We start from the raw sequence: 17849 nt of genomic DNA on the forward strand, positions 1-17849 counted from the left end.
AGAATCACCATCCCTAATCTCAAGCTGTATTACAGAGCAATCATGATAAAAATTGTATGGTATTAGTAGAGACAGACAGGTAGATCAGTAGAATAGAATTGAAGACCCAGAAATGAACCCACGCACCTATAGTCACTTGATCTTTGACAGAGGAGCTAAAACAATCTAATGGAAAAAAAGACAGCATTTTAACCAAATGGTACTGGTTCCACTGTAGGTCAGCATGTAGAAGAATGCAAATTGATCTATTCTTATCACCCTGTACAAAGCTTAAGTCCAAGTGGGATCAAGGACCTCCACATCAAACCAGATAAACTAATAGAAGAAAAAATGGGGAAGAGTCTGGATCACATGGGGAAAATTTCCTGAACAAAACACCAATGGCTGATGCTCTCAGATCAATAATCGACAAATGGGACCTCATAAAACTATAAAACTTCTGTAAGGCAATGGACACTGGCATTAGGACAAAAAGGGAACCAACAGATTATGAAACAATCTTTACCAATCCTACATCTGATAGAGGGCTAATGTCCAAAATATACAAAGAACTCAAGAAGTTAGACTCCAGAGAGCCAAATAACCCTATTATAAAATGGGGTAGAGAGCTAAATAAAGGATTCTCAGTTGAGGATTATCAAATGGCTGAGAAGTACTTAAAGAAATGTTCAACATCCTTAGTCATCAGGGAAATGCAAATCAAAACAGCCCTGAGATTCCACCTCACACCAGTCAGAATGGCTAAGATCAAAAACTCAGGCGACAGCAGATTCTGGCGAGGATGTGGAGAAAGAGGAACACTCCTCCATTGTTGGTGGGATTGTGAACTGGTACAACCACTCTGGAAATCATCTGCAGGTTCCTCAGAAAATTTGGACATAATAGTACCTGAGGATCCAGCTATACCACTCCCGGGTATACACCCAAACAATGCTCCAACATATAACAAGAACATATGCTCCACTATGTTCATAGCAGCCTTATTTCTAATAGCCAGAAGCTGGAAAAACCCAGATGTCATTCAAGAGAGGAATAGATATGGAAAATGTGGTACATTTACACAGTGGAGTACTACTAAGCTATTAAAAACAATGATTAGAGCCAAGAAGTCGTTTTCCAAGTATAAACCTGCACCCCTGGCCGCTCTCTCCAGTACCCTCGACCCTGCCGAGTATGACGTGTCTCCGGAGACCCGAAAGGCGCAGGTCGAGCGCATGAGCATAAGGGCCCGGCTTAAACGGGAGTATCTGCTTCAGTACAACGACCCCAAACGCCAAACGCACATCGAGGATCCTGCCTTGATTCGTTGGACCTATGCAAGATCAGCAAATGTTTATCCTAATTTCAGACCCACTCCCAAGAACTCACTTTTAGGAGCGGTGGCAGGTTTAGGGCCTCTCATCTTCTGGTATTATGTTATCAAAACAGACAGGGACAAAAAGGAAAGACTTACCCAGGAAGGAAAACTGGACAGAAAATTTAGTATCTCCTACTAAGTTCGGCAAGGGTGCCTCTGTTCTTGCATCAATAAATCTCCTATTAAGTAATCACTGAAAAAAAAAAAACAATGACTAAATGAAATTCTTAGGCAAATGAATGGAACTAGAAAATATCATCCTGAATGAGGTAACCCAGTCCCAAAAGAACACACATGATATGTACTCACTGAAAAGTGGATATTAGCTCAAAAGCTTGGAATACTGAAGAAACAATTTACAGACCATATGAAGCTCAAGAAGAAGGAAGACCAAAATGTGGATGCTTCATTCATTCTTAGGAGGGAGAACAAAATATTCACGGGAGGAAATACAGGGACAAAGAGTGGAGCAGGGGCTGAAGAAAAGGTCATCCAGAGACTGCTGACCTGGGAATCCATTCCATATGCAGCTACTAAACCTATTGCTGATGCCAAGAAGTGCTTGCTGACAGGAGCCTGATATGGGTGTCTCCTGAGAGGCTCTGCCAGAGCCTTACTGATACAGATGAGGATGCTTGCAGCTAACCATCAGACTGAGCCCGGGAACTCCTATGGAGGAGTTAGAGAAAGGACTGTAGGAGCTGAAGGGGTTTGCAACCCCATAGGAAGAACAACAATATCAACCAACCAGACCATCCCCCCTACACCCAGAGCTCTCAGGGACTAAACTACCAACCAATAAGTATGCATGGAGGGACCCATGGCTCCAGCTGCATATGTGGCAGAGGATGGCATTGTCTGGCATCAATAGGAGGAGAAACCCTTGGTCCTGTGAAGGCTTGTTTCCCCAGTGTAGGGAATGCCAGGGTGTTGAGGTGGGAGTGGGTGGGTGGGAATAGGAGAATCTTCATGGAAGCAAGGGGGAGGGGTATGGGAGAGGGGGAATAGGGGCTAACATTTGAAATGTAAATACATAAAATATCTAACAAAAATAAGAAAGAATTAGTAAAGGCTCAGAGAATGAAATAAATACTTGTTTCAAATATTTAAAAAAAGAGCTAAAGCACAATGTCTTCTTGCTAAAAACAAACAAACAAACCAAGCCAAACAAACAAGTAAACAATCAACATTCTTTGGGGGCTGGGGAGATAGATGGCTCGGAGCTAAAAGCCCATAACATGATTTTTTATTAATTAGTTTATTTATTTTGTATGTGGTAGGGGGTAGGCATGCATGGTCCACATGTGAAGTCAGAGAACAACTTGCAGGCGTTTTCTTCTTTCTCCACATGAGTCCTAGAGATGGAATTCAGATTGCCAGATGTGACAGTACCTTGACCTGCTGAGGCATCACCCCAGCTGCGAATGGCCTTCCACTTAGAATAAAAGAACTCAGTAAAGTTGCAGGATACAAAACCAAAATATAAAAATAAATCATTTCTCCACACTAACAAAATACTGCAAGAAAAAAGAAAGGAAAAGAAATCCCATTCATAATAACATCAGAGGTAATGGACTACCTAGGAGTATATTTAAGTTTTTAGGTAAAAGCCTTTTCACCAAAAACTATAGCAATATTGGCCAAAGACATTGACGAGAACGCAAATAAATGGAAAGATATCCCACGTTCATGGATGTGAAAGGAATGGTGTCACTAAAATGTTTGTCCTACGAAGTGATCTATAGAATCAATTCTATTCCTATCAAAATTCCAGTGGGTAGACGGTTTGGTGAGTCAAATGCTCGTTGTACTAGCCTGAGGAGTTGAGATCGGATCCACAGCACATATGTAAGAGGTTGGGTGTAGGAGCATGTCCCTGTAGCCCCAGCATTGTGCCTGGTTGAAAGAAGTGGCAGCAGTAGGATACTATGGAGCTCAGTGTGAACTCCGGGTTCAAAGAGAGAAGCTATCTGACATAGGATGGAGATGTAAGTGGTCAAGAGTTTATACTGCTCTTGCAGAAGACATGAGCTCAGTTCCCAGACCCCACGTTAGGTGACTCATAACCTCCTGTACTTTTAGCCCTAAGGGATCCAACAATCTCTTCTGGCTATGTCAGGTACTGCATCCATGTGGTGGATGTAAGACAGACAGACAGATGATAGATAGATAGATAGATAGATAGATAGATAGATAGATAGATAGATAGATAGATAGATAGATAGATAGGACATAGAGATATATAGATATAGATATAGATATAAATATAGATATAGATATAGATATAGATATAGATATAGATATAGATATAGATATAGATGGTTGTGTACAACCATACACAGAACATGAATAAACCTTCAAAGAAATAATTGCAAACCATAGGTCTGATAAAGAATTAATATCCACAATACGTAGCATAAGGAGCTCATGCTGATAGCAATGACAACAACAACAACAACAACAACAACAACCACCTTCCTGGAAATGCACAAAGGACTTGAGGAGATATTTTTCAATGAGGGATTGTCTACACTGGGCTGGTGGGATTGTCTTCATGCTTGTGTGGGATTTACTTAATTAATTTTATTGATGTAGAAAGACATAGCACCATCCCCTTGGTAGGGGTTCTGGACCCATACAGGGTGAAGAAACATGTGAGAAAAGAAATGGCTCAGTGGTTAAGAGCACTGGCTCTCTTCCAGGGCACCTGTGTTCAATTCCCAGCAACCACATGGTGGTTTACAACCGTCTGTAATTCCAGTTCCAAGGAGATATGATACCCTCTTCTGTAGACAACAGGCAGGCAGCTGGTGCACATGCATATATACAAGCCAAACACCCATTACAATGAAAAGGAAAAGAAAAGGCTTTGCCTTAAAGGGGCTGGGGATGTCATTGAACTAGGAACAGACAAGCTAGCATCTATTTCTCTCTTCTATTGACTGTGGACTTGATGTGAACAGCTGTTTGAACTCCCTGCGGCCTTGACTTCCCCACAGTGATGGACTGGAATCATAAGATGAAATAAAGTCCCTTTCTCCTAAGGTGCTTTCTGTTGGGGTATCTTATCCCAGCAACCGAAACAAAATTATAACTATGTGCGAATGGCCAGTGGAAGTTTGTATCACTAACTTATCAACAGATAAATTCAAAATAGAAGCCATAAGTAGAGACCACTCGACACATGTTAAGAGATAAGTGTTGACAAATTGTAGAGGAAGAGAACCCTTATGTGTTGTTGGTGGGGATGTCATTTAATGTGACCATTATGGAAAGTTATACATAAAGTGACTGCATGAATCAGCAATCCCATTTGTGACTGTATATCCCAAAAGAAATAAAACTAGTTTCTCAAAGATCCATCTGCCCTCCATGCCTTATTCACAGGAACCAAGACATGGAAACAGCATAAGCTGGTGCGTGAGTGGATAATGAATGGCAAATACATGTGAGGGGATATTAATCAGACGTATAAAAGGCTCGTGTGGTGCAATAGGAACAAGCCAGGAGCACATATGAGATAAATCGGCACAAGAAGACAAACCCTTGGGCTGGAGAGAGGGTTCAGTGGTCATGATGCTTGCTGTACAAACGTAAGGACATGGAATTTGAATTTCCAGGATCCATATATGAGGTGAATATAGTGGAGTCTATCTGTTAGCCCAGTTCTGGGGTTGAGAACTGTTGTAGAAAATATTCAATCTCAATCCAGGCCTTCTACCCTACTGTTGATCATTTAGCTTCCAGATAAAAGACACACATGACCTTGTATTTATAATAAGCCTTTATTAGCACTAATGCTGGGCCGATATCTACCCTCTATGCTACTGAAATCTATTTTCTATTGCCCGACTTATTATTTACTGTGTTCCATCTAGGCTGCTCTTGACTCCAGTTGGCCAGCAGTCAGGGCCATGCTTTCTTGACTCCAAACCCATAGCATCTTCTCCTCTCTACACCTTCTTCTTCTCCCTGCTTGTGGTCTCCTCAGAACCCAACCCTGGGAACACCAAGCCCCCACCTATCTCAAGTCTACCCAGCAGTAGGCTATAGCATCTTTATTAGCAAATCAGAAATAACTTGGGGAAAAGGTCACATAACATCATTTGGGTCTGCAAGCCAGTGGACTCTCTTTTCTCTGTGGTAACCAGGCCTTGGAGATCTGCCCTTAGCATTACAATAGCAACAGACCAAACCTTAACAGGAGACTATGGGGGATGGAGCTCCAGATCTCACCAGTCAGGCAGCCTACTCAAAACTGCAAGCTTCAGGTTTAGTAAGAGACTTTGTCATAAAATATAGGTAGAGGCTGATAGAGGAAGACAGCTGACCCTACTTCTGGCTTCCACACATGCACACAAAGACGAGTACACCTTCTCTCATACATGAGACAGGAGCAAGCAGACACAATCATTACATTTTGGGTTTTAAAACTTTTATTTTATTTTATGCGTGTAAGTGTTTTGCCTGCATGTATGATGTACATCACGTGTATGTCTGGTACCCACAGAATTCAGAAGATGTGGAGTTTTCTGAAATTGGAGGTTTGGGTGGTTGTGAGTCACCATGTGGGTGCTGGGAACTGAACCCAGGCCCTCTGCAAGACCACCAAGTCCTCTCAACCACTGAGCCATCTCTCTGGCCTCTATTTTTCTTTCTTTTATTTTTAACTAAAGACAATTTTAATGCATATGGGTGGTTTCCCTGCTTGCGTGTCTGTGCACCATCTGCGTGCAGTGCTGACAGAGGCCAGAAGAGAGTATTTGATCCCTTAGAGTTGGAGTGGTAGGCAGGTATGAGCTGCCATGTGGGTGCTGAGAACTGACCTCTGGTCCTCTGCAAGAACAGCCAGTGTTCTTAACCACTAAGAACACTTCTCCAGCTCCCTCTCCATCTCCCTCTCCCTCTCCCCCTCTCCCTTCCCCTCCCTCTACCCCTGCCATCCTCCTCCTCCTCCCTCCCCCTGCCCTCTGTGTGTATGTGTGTGTGTGTGTGTGTGTGTGTGTGTGTGTGTGTGTGTGTGTGTGTGTGTGTGTGTGTGTGTGTGTGCTCCTTAAGGTTCAGGAGTTTTAAATCAAAACATTCATTCCCTTTTTGTTGATTGGACATAAATTAGAGTAATTTGGGAAAAGGAATCTCAATTAAGAAAATGCCTCCATTGATTGCCTGTAGGCAAGAATGTAGTGTATTTCTTGATTGCTGTGTGATGGTCCAGCCTGTGCAAGGTGATCCTAGGGTGTATAAGAAATCAAAGTGAGCAAGCCAAGGGGAGCAAGCCAAGGGGAGCAAGCCAGTAAGCAGCATCCCTCCATGGCTTCTGCTTCAGTTCCTGCCTTGAGTTCCTGCCATGAATTCCTTGGATGGACTGCAGATATGAAAGCGTAAGCTAAGTAAACCCTTTCCTTTTCAAGTTGCTTTTGGTCATGGTCTTTATCAGAGAAATAGAAACTCTGACTAAGACAAAAGGTGGCACCAGGAATGGGGTCTTGCTGTAGCAGACCAGACCATGTTTTGGGGAGAACTATGAAAGGACTTTGGAACTTTGGATTATAAAAGCCATTGAGTGTTCAAAGTTTAATGAGCTATTTAAGGACTTAGAGGAGAATGCAAACAATGGGGACCTGGCTTGTGAAATCTCAGGCAGAAGTCTGAGAGTTCCTCAAAGACACTATTGGGGCTGTTTGATATTTCGAATTAAGATTCTGTGGTTCTGGTCAGAGGGGGCTGAAGCTGTGATTAACAAGAGACCAGAAACACTAAAGTGAAACCTTTTCTTTACTGGAACAATTGATGCTGGTCAGTTAGGACTGAAAAATCAGCAGTGGTTAAGAAGAGACCAGTATCGTTAAGGTGAAATCTGGAAGTGTTTCTCAGAGTCAACAAAAAAAAGCTGTGATTCAGGGAGGGTCACAGCTCTGTCCTGTGCTTGTAGCCATACTTAGTAACATAGGAGAGTCTCCCAGGTGATATTGGTTTTGAAGGCATGAAGGTATTGGTTTTGAAGGCATAGAGAGCAAATAAGATTTGGCACAGTGTAGCAAGACCAGAGTCCTTGAAGAGAGGCCATTCGTGAAGGTGCAGCTCTAGTTTGTCCCAGTACTGGGGGAGCCAGGGAGAGAGCTGAGGCCTGGCACTGGGTGGTTGGGTCAGAATCACTGAAGAGAGAGCCCAGGAGAGGCTATTGGTGAAGGTGATGTTGTAGCAGAGCCTGGGTGCTTGTACTATGGATGGCAGACCCAGAGAGGTGGAGCTGTCCAAGCCCTTTGGCGCTCAAAAGTGAGCCCAATATGTCTGACACTGAGCTTGACATTGTTGGACTGTGGTTCTGCTTTCATTTGATTGTGACTGTGTTCTAGTTCTTCCCTTTGAGAGTGAGACATCTGTAAAAAAAAAAAAAAAAAAAAAAAAAACAGGCGTCTGGGAGCTGGAGAGATGGCTCAGTGGTTAAGAGCACCGACTGCTCTTCCAGAGGTCCTGAGTCCAATTCCCAGCTACCACATGGTGGCTCACAACCTTCTTTAATGGGATCCGATGCCCTCTTCTGGTGTGTCTGAGGACAGCTACAGTGATCTCAGATACATAAAAGTAAATAGATAAATAAAATAAATAAATCTAAAAACAAAAACGGAAGTCCACGATTAAGAAGCGTTGATGTATTAGAGAAAAATTGATCATTTTTAATGACTGAATTTTTAGAGTGTTTGAATTTTTAAAGGCTGTGGAGCCTTTATATTGGAATTTCAAGCTGGAATGTCCTATATTGCTTCAGTGGTATTAATATGAGTTCTTGAAGACAAACAAGAAAGGGGGCTTTCTGGTTTAATCGTGATGTGTCAGGTTGATAATGGACCACTCTCTGTGGAGGACGAAGAGATGACTCAGTGGTTGAGAGCTATGTTATTCTTGAAAAGGACACAAGCTCAGTTCTCAGCTCCAAACAGAGGACCTCACGATCACCTGTAACTCCAGCTCTGGGATCCACCCCTGAAGTCTCTTTGGTGTCTGTAGGCACCTGCATGAGTTCATACATCCTGACCCCACACACATACACGTAATCAAAGATAAAACACACCAGACCTATGCGTTTGATCCCACTTCTCAGGAAGCATATGCAGGCAGATCTCGGTGAGTTCAAGGACAGCCTGATCTACACAGTCGGTTCTAAGCCACACAGGGATGCATAGTAGAGCTTGTCTAAAATAAAATCAAGATTTTAAAATTGCATACACATTTTCTCCAGGAAGGAGAGGTGCAGGGTATTCAAGAAACTCTAAAAGTAAACAAATGTCACCTGTCTGCGAAAGTAAATATTCCCAAGATTCACAAGGCCTCTCTCCAAGGTTCTAAAAACAGCAACAGTGGCCAGAGGGGGGATTTTCCCACCTGTCCAGTTGCCTGCAAGCTGTGGGGGGGTGGGGGGGAAGCTCCTTGGCTGCAGCTTTTGTGAGTCCCTGTTCTGCAGGATGGGGCGTTGACACGCCAGGCAACTGCCTTTGGGTAGTCGCTGCTCATGTAAGGAACCCCCACAAATTCTCTCCCCCTCCCTCCTTGTTTCTCTCTCCCTCCTTCCTTTCCTGTCGCTGTCTCTCTAACTCTCCCTTCTTCCCTCCCCTCCTCCCTTCCTGTCTCTGTCTTTCTCCCTCTCTCTCCTTCTCCCTCCCTCCCCCTTCTCTCTCTCCCTCTCTCCCTGTCTCTCTCTGTCTCTCTTCCCTCCCTTTTCTCCCTCCCTCCTTCATTTCCTCTCTCTTTCCCTCCTCCCCTCCCTCCCTCCCTCCCCACATCTCTTGGCCCACTGAGCTGTGAGAAGGCAGCACTGACCCAGGGCTTCCTCACCAGGATAGTCAACATCCCCTAATCTGTGGGCCAAAATAAGCTGATCCTGGAGCAGCTCACACCACCTACTCTCTTACAGTAAACAGAAAATGCACAGTTAGGATAGGCACAAACGGCCTCAAGCCATAGCTATTAACTTAAAGCATAGGAAGGCCACTGTATGGACTGATTTATTAAAATTTACTTACTTTTATATGTGTGTGTGTTCTGTGTGTGTGTGTACTGGTGCGCCGTGTGCGTGCAGTGCCCGCAGCCACTAGAAGACGGCATCAGACCCCCTGGATTGGAGGTACAGATGGTTGTGAGCCGCCATGTGGGTGCTGGGAAGCAAACTCAGGTCTTCTGCAAGAGCAGCCAGTGCTCTTAACTGCCAAGCCCTCTTTCCAGCCCCTTGACTTTATTTTTAAAATTGTTTCATCATAAATAGATGTCTCTTGAGTTTTGACCATGGTTGCTTTTACCAACCAGCTCTTAAAATATCTGAAGTGTCTCCAGTTGTCTCTGTTAAGCATCAGCGGACACTGACATCCAGCGCTAGTTAAATGGCCTCTTTAATCACAGCAACTTTGCATGACTTTTGTGATGTTTGCTATTACACGTGGGCTGCCCGCCGCCAACATGTAGGTTGCACATGCAGGACTTTATAGTGAACTTTTGACCATGTCTTCTGCATCATTCAGGTAAGGAGTGCTGGACAGTAGGTGTTCAAAATAGACAGATAACTGCTCATAGTAGGTGTGCAGTAAGTACTACTTGGGATATAGTAAGAAAAGGAGATACATAATGTAGCAGTCTTGCAGAAGTTGGGGATGGCTTGCACGAGGCCAGCAAAATATGCTATGTCTGGATCACACTCGTGGTTCTGTGTCTGAAGGAGGAGGTCTGGGCCTGGACTCCTGCTCGTAGTCTAGTTTCAGGTCTGGATTCCAGTTCTGAGGGAGGAGAGGTTGATATGTCTGAGATATAGGGACTGGAGCTGGACCCCTGGCATTCAAGGTCATCTGTGTCCTGCCTCTGTGGGGATTGGAGTCAGGGATGCAAGTTGGAGATGAACATACAGAATGAGAGATTGACTTTGCTGACTTGAACTCAGCTGCCCTCCCTCCTCTGACTAGCAGAAGGAAGACTCTCTATGTGCACAGTTAGCAAGGATGAGGCAGCTCAGAGGTGGGGAACCCAACCACTGGTGGACAGATTTCGACAGGCAGACTCGAGTCAGCCACTTTTGACAGCACAGGGTGCTCATGGGAACAGACTAGTGAAGAAAGCATGGGGGAAATGTGGGGAGAGTCCATTTTTGTTTTTATTTGGATTTTAGAGACAGTAAGAGTTTTGGAAGCAGACTTCTTTGGATGATGATATTGACCCAGAGCACTTGTACTCCAGCCTCTGGGCTCAGTGAGTCTCAAACTGTGACAACAAGCTGTGAGAGAGATTCCAGAGCCAAGACCCTGGAAAGGAAGGTGGAGCCTGGAATAAGGGAAAGGATATTGGGTATGAGGGAGGAGCCTGGGGGCCTGGGTCTGAGGGAAGAGGCTAAAGGCTGGAGTCTTAAGTGAAGAAGGAGGGCTAAAGAGGACCTTAGAGTGTTGGGAAGGACTCAAATGTCTGATGGAGGAGGCCGTGAAAGTACAGAGACAGCTGGTGATGATCTGATGGTAATGGATGATCAGTTGCTTTGCATTGTCCTCTGGATCCAGCTGTGGTAATTGCACAGATTGGTGTAGACCCCTGGGTAGCCAGGCATAGCACAACGTTCCATTCCCCAGGACACGAGACCCTGGAGCTGTCCCTGACACACCAGTGGTCCCCCAGAATCACCCTGTAAGGAGGAGAAATGGGAATAGAATCAGTCATAGGAGTAAGCATCAGAGACAATAGCCCCCCTCACCTCTGACTCCAGCCTCAGGCAGGGGCAGAGCTCCCCTCTGCAACATCCCCAACCTAACCTCCCTCTGTGAATCTGATATGGTCTCTCTCTCTCAGTCATATCTGTGTCTCTTCACATTCCCTGTCTCTGTCTAAGAAATTTATCTTTATTAAACAGAAAAGGAAACTGAGGTATAATAGAGTTAAGTCCAAAGGGTCATGTGACTACAAGGCACAGCTGAGTTATTCCTGTATCTCTGTGCCCTGGGGTCTCTGACTTTTCTGTTATTGAGACACAGTGGTACCCAGCTAAAAATTGTCCCAGAATCAAATCTGAGCCTCACCTGACATGAATCCTTCCCGCCTTCGGGGACCCCGGCACAGACCATGCCAGAGGTTATGATTCCAGGGTAGGCTCGATGGCATACCTGCTCCGGCATGATGTTGACATTCACACACTGCAGAGCAGTGGGGTACCTGACTGGTGGGGGTGGGGGCACAGAAAGGTTACAACTACAGTGCTATGGATCCAGGAGCCCAGCATCAGCCTCCTCCCTCAGACCCAGAGGTCCAGCTTTGCATTTTCAGGATGAGGGCTCCTTACCAATGGGACTGGCTGTGGTCCCCCAGCCTGACACTCGGCATGGAGTCCCTGGGCTGGCACAGGAGCTGGCCACTGGGATGGTCCTCACCGCTCGTCCCAGCCGCGCTTTCCTCTGTAGCTTCAGCAACATGAGGTCATTGTCATGGGCCTGGGGTCGGTACTGGGGATGAGGCACCTGACGAACCACACGCAGCACCTGCTGTGTCGCTTCCCACCTTCTTAGGTTGTGCTTGCCCAGGGCTACGTGAAGAAGCCTGTCCCACAAAGCCAAAGAGTAAAGACTGCTTAAAGTCTGACCACAGACCATGTTCCAGCCCCATTTTCTTCCATAGTGATGTTTCCCTCAAAGTCTAACCTCTGATTGTGGGCTGCGCATTCTGTGGCCTCTTATGTCCTTCCTTTCTTCATGGCCTGGACATTTTCTCTTTACCCAGCCTCATTTGATGTCCTTTTGGAGAATATACTCAAGGGCCATTTAAAGTTTTTGACTCAGTTCCTAAGTCCTTGATGGTTTCTCAGTGGACTACATCTCTAGACTCTAAATGAGAGTTGATATTCTAGGGAAAACACAACTATGATCTCTGTTCTAGACATTTTCTAGGCAAGGGTCAGGGTTCTAGATTTAGTCTAGATTATGGCATAACTTCTGGATTCAGATGTGAGCTTAATGTTTCAGAATAAGCTACGGGCTCTGCATTTAGCTCTGTATTGCAAATTGACCTTGAGTTCTAGATGTCAATGTAGGTTCTCAGTTCCAGAATCATCTTGGATTCCACTTTGAGCAGTGACTTATGATATTAGCAGATTGATTCTGGATTCTAGACATGGATGAGAGCTCATGTATAGATAAGACTTCTGTTTATGAGCTGGGTTCTAGACAATGGTTTTAAGTTCTGGGCTCTGGCTAGGCTCAGATTTCTAAATAGTCATCTGAGCTTATAATCTAGATGAAGCTGTCTCAGATCCCACAAGTGATGGTTCTAGACTCTGGTCTGTGTCATCAACCATGAAGCTTTAGGTTCTAGACTAAGCTATACATTATGATCCACATATAAGGAAATAGAATCTGGGTTTCATCCTTGACTCTGTGTTCTGCTAGACTTTGTTCTGCTCTCAAGTCTCTGGGTTCTAAGTTAAATTTTTCGTTTTTGACAGTCACCTAGGTCACAGTCATTGTGTGAGATATAGCCTTGACTTTCACTTCAAGGCTGAAGTCTGAGCTCTAAATCTGGTTGCAAATCATGGAGGAGCTGGATTATAAACCACAAATTATGGTCAGTATTCTTGGGTTCAAACTCAGAGTTCTAGGATGCTCAAAGAGGATCTGGTAAATAGACTCAGAGTTCAAACATGGCTCTAGAACAAGTTCTAGGTCCAAGACTATTCTGTGTTGTCTGTGTAGGGTGTGCATGCAGTGGCACACATGTGTAAGCTTGAAGCCAACCACCTTGTGTGAGATAGGGTATCTCTTGTTATTCAGTTCTGCATGTTTATAGCTGGCCCAAATGCTTGAGAAAACTCTTCTGATTTCACCCCCAATTTCACTCTCAATAGGAATGTCGTGATTACAGACATGTATGCTTCTACATCCAGCTTTCAGATGAGATGTGGGGATTCCAATTCAGGTTGACAAGCTTGTAAACACTTTACCCACTGAGTCATGTCCCTTGACCCTGACTTTTCTTACAGTTGTGTGTTTTCACTGCAAAAATAATTTCCAGAGTCATGTCTGTGTCACGTGCTCTGAACTGGGTTCTGGGTTCCTGGTATGTTCTGAGTTTCTAAATTTAGACTGTACTAGTCTGGGAGGGGCCTTTGCTGGTCCTGATGTGCCACTTGGTAACTGAATGAATAAGCGTGTGACTTAGATTCTAAACCAAATGACTGGCTTTCATTATCTAAGCATAGTTCTAGCCGGATGACCTCTCAGCCTAGATTCCTCTCTAGTCTCCAAATCAAAAGCTAGCTTCTGCACTAGGTCCCTGGGATCCGGAAGTCACTGATTTAAGAACAAGAGAGATTACTCACGGGCGGGCACAATGAGCAGCAGTGATGACCCACTGGTCTGACAGCAGGACTCCTCCACACAGGAAGCGACGCCCAGGTCCTGCTTGCAGAGCAACCTGCCATGGCTGGGAGTTCTGAACACATGTGTAGCCACCAAGAATTTTATCATCTCCTTGGCTCTGGACTATGGCTACAGGGAGATGGGGTGGGGAGGGGAAAAGAAATGAACAAATGTCCTCTAGTCTCCAATGGTGTAAAATGCCCAGCAAACATCCTGCTATATGGCTCAACACCTAAACCATCCACCTCTTTCTGCTCCACCAAGTGCAAGTGTGATACACATTCAACAATGTCCCCAATCAAACAGAGACTTTTCTGACCCCTCCTTCAACTGACCTTCACGTTTCTGTTATTGTGTCCCGATCTGCCTCATCCAGGGCCTGGCTTCAGCTACAGCCTTAGATTCCACCCTTCCATGAGAACTTTATTTCTTTCCTTTAGGTTGAGACGAAGTCTCACTATGTTCCAAGCTGGCCTGGAACTCCCAGCATTCTTCCTACCTCAGAGTCCCAAGTGCTGGCAATCTCAGCACACAGCCAGCAGTCCTGGTTCCCATGAATATTTTTGTTTTTCCATTTTCATGTGCGTGTGTGTGTGTGTGCATATTTGCAAGTACGTGGGTCCATGTATGCATGTCTGCATGTATACTCATGTGTTTATGTGTATGTGAAGGCCTGAAGGTATGTTGGGAATTTCCCTTGATCACTTTTCCATGTTATTCCCTGAAGCAGAGGTTCTCAAACTAGTCTAGAGCTCTTCCTTATGGGTAATCTCGCTTGCCAGCTTCCCTTGGGGATCCCATTTTTGCCTCCCAAAGTTGGAATTAAAGGATCTCCATCACAAACAGCTGCTGTGTGTGTAGGCTCTGGGAGTCTGAATTCTAGTCCTTATGGTTGAGTGGTGAGCGCCTTAACTGCTGTGCCAGCTCCGTGGCTCTCCGGTGATCCCCTCAGAGCACCAGATACCGTTTTAGTCCTTCCTCAGCACACCTAAGGAGTTCCCATGCCCTTCCAATCCCTCCTACTCAGTTAGACCCCAGACTCTCTCCACCCTTCCACACCCCACTTTCATCTTCTCTGACATGAGCAAAGGCAGCCCCATAAGCCTCTTCAGATAGAGCCTACTTGAAATATCAGAGTTTTCTCTATTTCCTCGTTTTCTCTATCTTCTATAGCTGCCTCTCTCTGGAATCCTATTTCTTGCTATCTCCAGACTTAAGAATGTGGATATGAATTCCTAGTTAAGTGAGGTCCTCAGCATCAGTCCCCTCTCCTCTGTGTGTATCCACACACTCCCTGCTCTGTGTGTGTGCCCTGCTACCTCCTGCTTTGCATGTGTACCCTTGTGAGTCCATAGAACTCAAAGATTAGCCTCAGGTGTCATTTATCAGGCATTGTCCAGCTTTGTTATTTTTGAGACAGTGTCTCTCAGTGGCCTCGAACTTGCTGACTAGGCTAGGCTGGCTGACCAGTAGACCCCAGGATGCTCCTGTCTTTGCCTCCCCAGTGGTAATTACAATACTCCACTGCTTCCATTTTGTTTTAAAGGAAGGAGCTCTAGGGGAAATCAAACTCAGGTCCTTGTGCTTACAAGGTTGAGCCATCTCCCAGCCCCTCTGGACTTTTTCTTACAGGGCTGTCCCTCAGAGCATAATGATACCCCAGGACACATCCCTAGCTTATCTGAGAGTCTCCAGGGGACCATAGTGCTCTTACCTACAGCCAAGGCTTGGAGTATGGTCAGTAGAAGGAGCATTCTGGAGCCGGAGGTCCAAGTCTAGAAATGCAGAGAGTACATGGAAGGGGAAAACAAACAAACAAACAAAACAAAACAAAACAAAACAAAGGCAGAAATAAGACTCAGGGGCAGTGAGTACCAGTCACCCTAAGGCCTAGACCCTCAGTGGCATGGAGTCAGAACAGAGATGTAGAGAGCAGAGTTGGAGAGGACGGGTGTCACAGGCTGTGAAGAAAGGATACCTACCAGGATCCTGTCGCTCTGGCTCCTTGCAAGCTTGAAAGAGGGAGGGGTGGTGTCTCTTCCAGCACATGCCAGCAAAGCCTTTTATCCATGGTCTGGGCAGCTGGCCCCGCCCCCGACCGTCCTTCTTCCTTTTGTTTTTATTGCCTAGTTTCCATTCCAAGATTTTTCTGCTCCCTCCCCTCCCATCTTTGACCAGAGAAGCAGACATGATTATTAATGGGAGCCTGCCTGGTGAAAGATGCTATAATCTGGAAAGAATGGGGGAGGGGCAGGGGAGGAGGGGAGGGGGCTGGCCCTGGGTAGGGAGAGTGAGAGAGGTGCCCAGCCTGGTCAAAGAGCACGCAGTGGATGGAGAGAATCTCTGGGTGGGGGCCCTAAGGATGATACTTGGAGGGGCAGAGGGGAAGAGAGGGAAAGGGAGAGGAAGAGAGAGAAGCAGAGACCCAGAAACAGAGGAACACAGACCCAGAGAAAGTAGGAGAGATGGAAAGCGAATTTAGGGGAGCCCGTAGTGGGCTTTGGACCAGGGTCCCAGTGCAATCTGCCACCTCTTGGTCCCGCCCCCAGCCTTTTAAAATACCTAATGATTATAATTTGTCCCTGGGCCTTGGCAGCCCCATTCCTGGACCACGCAGTGACTCAGCCTGCAGCCTCTCCCCTCACCCCACCTCCCTTCTCAATGACTTTCCTCCCAGAGAAGCTGCTTTATGGCTATCTCTCAGGGATGGTGCTCCTCCAGGGCCCATCTCCACACCTGTGGAAATCCACGTGCCTGGCTTCCCTTGAACTATTTCTGATAACAGGGGGCTTCACTTACTAGTTGATCTGAAGGCCCAAGAGTAAGATGAGTGTGGAGACATACTATGCTTCGAGAAGAATCGCCGATGATTTAGGATCAGAAGCACAGGGGAACAGTCCCACCGTGACAATTCATGTTGGGTTCTACACAGAATATTCATCTCTAGGCCTTGTACTGCGACCCAAGTAGACCAGATGTCACCATGGGGATACCTCAGGGAAAGGAATGTGAGTTTCTCCTTCGTGTCTGTGAAACTAAGGCTGAGTATATAATCATCTCCACTAAAGCCTTAAAACACAATAAAATTCTTTTTCCTCAGAAGAATACCTGAATGGTAGTTATTGTGTCTCACAGCTGTAATCTCAGCACCTAAGAGGCTGAGGCAGGAGGATTGCCATGAGTTGGTGGCATTTTGGGTAATATAGTTTCAGGCCAGAAGAAGAGGAAGAAGGAGACCAGAAAGAAAGGAGGAAGAAGAGGAAGACAAGGAACAGAAGAGGATGGGACAATCAAGGAGGCATGGTGCCCACAGGGCTCCTGGCAAGAAGTTGGGGATGAAGCCATAAGGGAGAGAAGTCACCATGACCTGCTAACCCATCACAGCCTTGTTCCAGACAGGATTTTCTTCCTCCTAGATTCTCAACTCCCTAGAATCACACCCAACCCGCTCAACATCGTTTTGATTTCCATGGCATGGTTATTTAACAATTTGTGATGAATGAATGAATGAATGCATTAATGAACAAGTGTATGGCCTCAGCTCCAAGCTCACTGTCTGGTGGGACAGGTCAATATAAAACTTAGTCCTGTTAGAGCCCCCTAGGAGTTTGTCAGGGCGGCGAGTGACGTGAGGAAGCACAGGGAAGGTTGTCAACAGGAAAATGGTGTGCACAGAGGCTGAGAGACAGGAGAACAAGAGAAACAAGGGCTGCAGGGGCTGAGGTGACGGGATGGCAGTAGGGTTCTTAGAAGATAGAGTGTGGGGCACTTCAGCATGTTTGCTGGGAACTCTGGGAAGGTGTCTGGCTAGAGCCAGTGATGTCATACATTCCAGGGCATGTGCAGTCTGTCCATGAAGGAGAAGGTTCATCATGGAGACCCAAGGAAGCCCACATCTTAGAGGGCAAGATGTGATCTGGGTGCTAGAAAGGAACACCAGGACAGTAGGAGGATGAGGAAGATAGAAGTGTCCTGGGAGCTGAAATGCATCGTTTATTTTGGTAACCTGTTGTATGTATGTGTGGTGCAGGTATGGAGTTTGCACACATCTGGGTGCACACATCTGTGTACAGGAGGAGGCCAAAGGAGGATGCCTGCTGTCCTGATCTATTCTTCTC

General features: G+C 45.7%; 2 protein-coding genes across 2 annotated transcripts; one reads left to right on the plus strand and one right to left on the minus strand.

Moving 5' to 3' along the window:
• The first annotated feature begins 1091 nt into the window (after positions 1-1091).
• Positions 1092-1557, plus strand: LOC116893335 (NADH dehydrogenase [ubiquinone] 1 beta subcomplex subunit 4-like). Its single transcript, XM_032895149.1, has one exon. The coding sequence runs from the start codon at positions 1092-1094 to the stop codon at positions 1494-1496; it is 405 nt and encodes a 134-aa protein (XP_032751040.1). The 3' UTR covers positions 1497-1557.
• Positions 1558-10859: 9302 nt separating this feature from the next.
• On the minus strand, positions 10860-15485 carry Klk14 (kallikrein related peptidase 14). Its single transcript, XM_032896062.1, has 5 exons — positions 15446-15485; positions 13692-13860; positions 11664-11917; positions 11404-11540; positions 10860-11012 (listed from the first exon to the last, which is right to left on the minus strand). Exons 1-5 carry the CDS (start codon positions 15483-15485, stop codon positions 10860-10862), a joined length of 753 nt encoding a protein of 250 aa, XP_032751953.1.
• Positions 15486-17849: the final 2364 nt, after the last annotated feature.

The sequence above is a fragment of the Rattus rattus genome, chromosome 2, assembly GCF_011064425.1.
Source record: "Rattus rattus isolate New Zealand chromosome 2, Rrattus_CSIRO_v1, whole genome shotgun sequence".
Classification (NCBI taxonomy): Eukaryota; Metazoa; Chordata; class Mammalia; order Rodentia; family Muridae; genus Rattus; species Rattus rattus.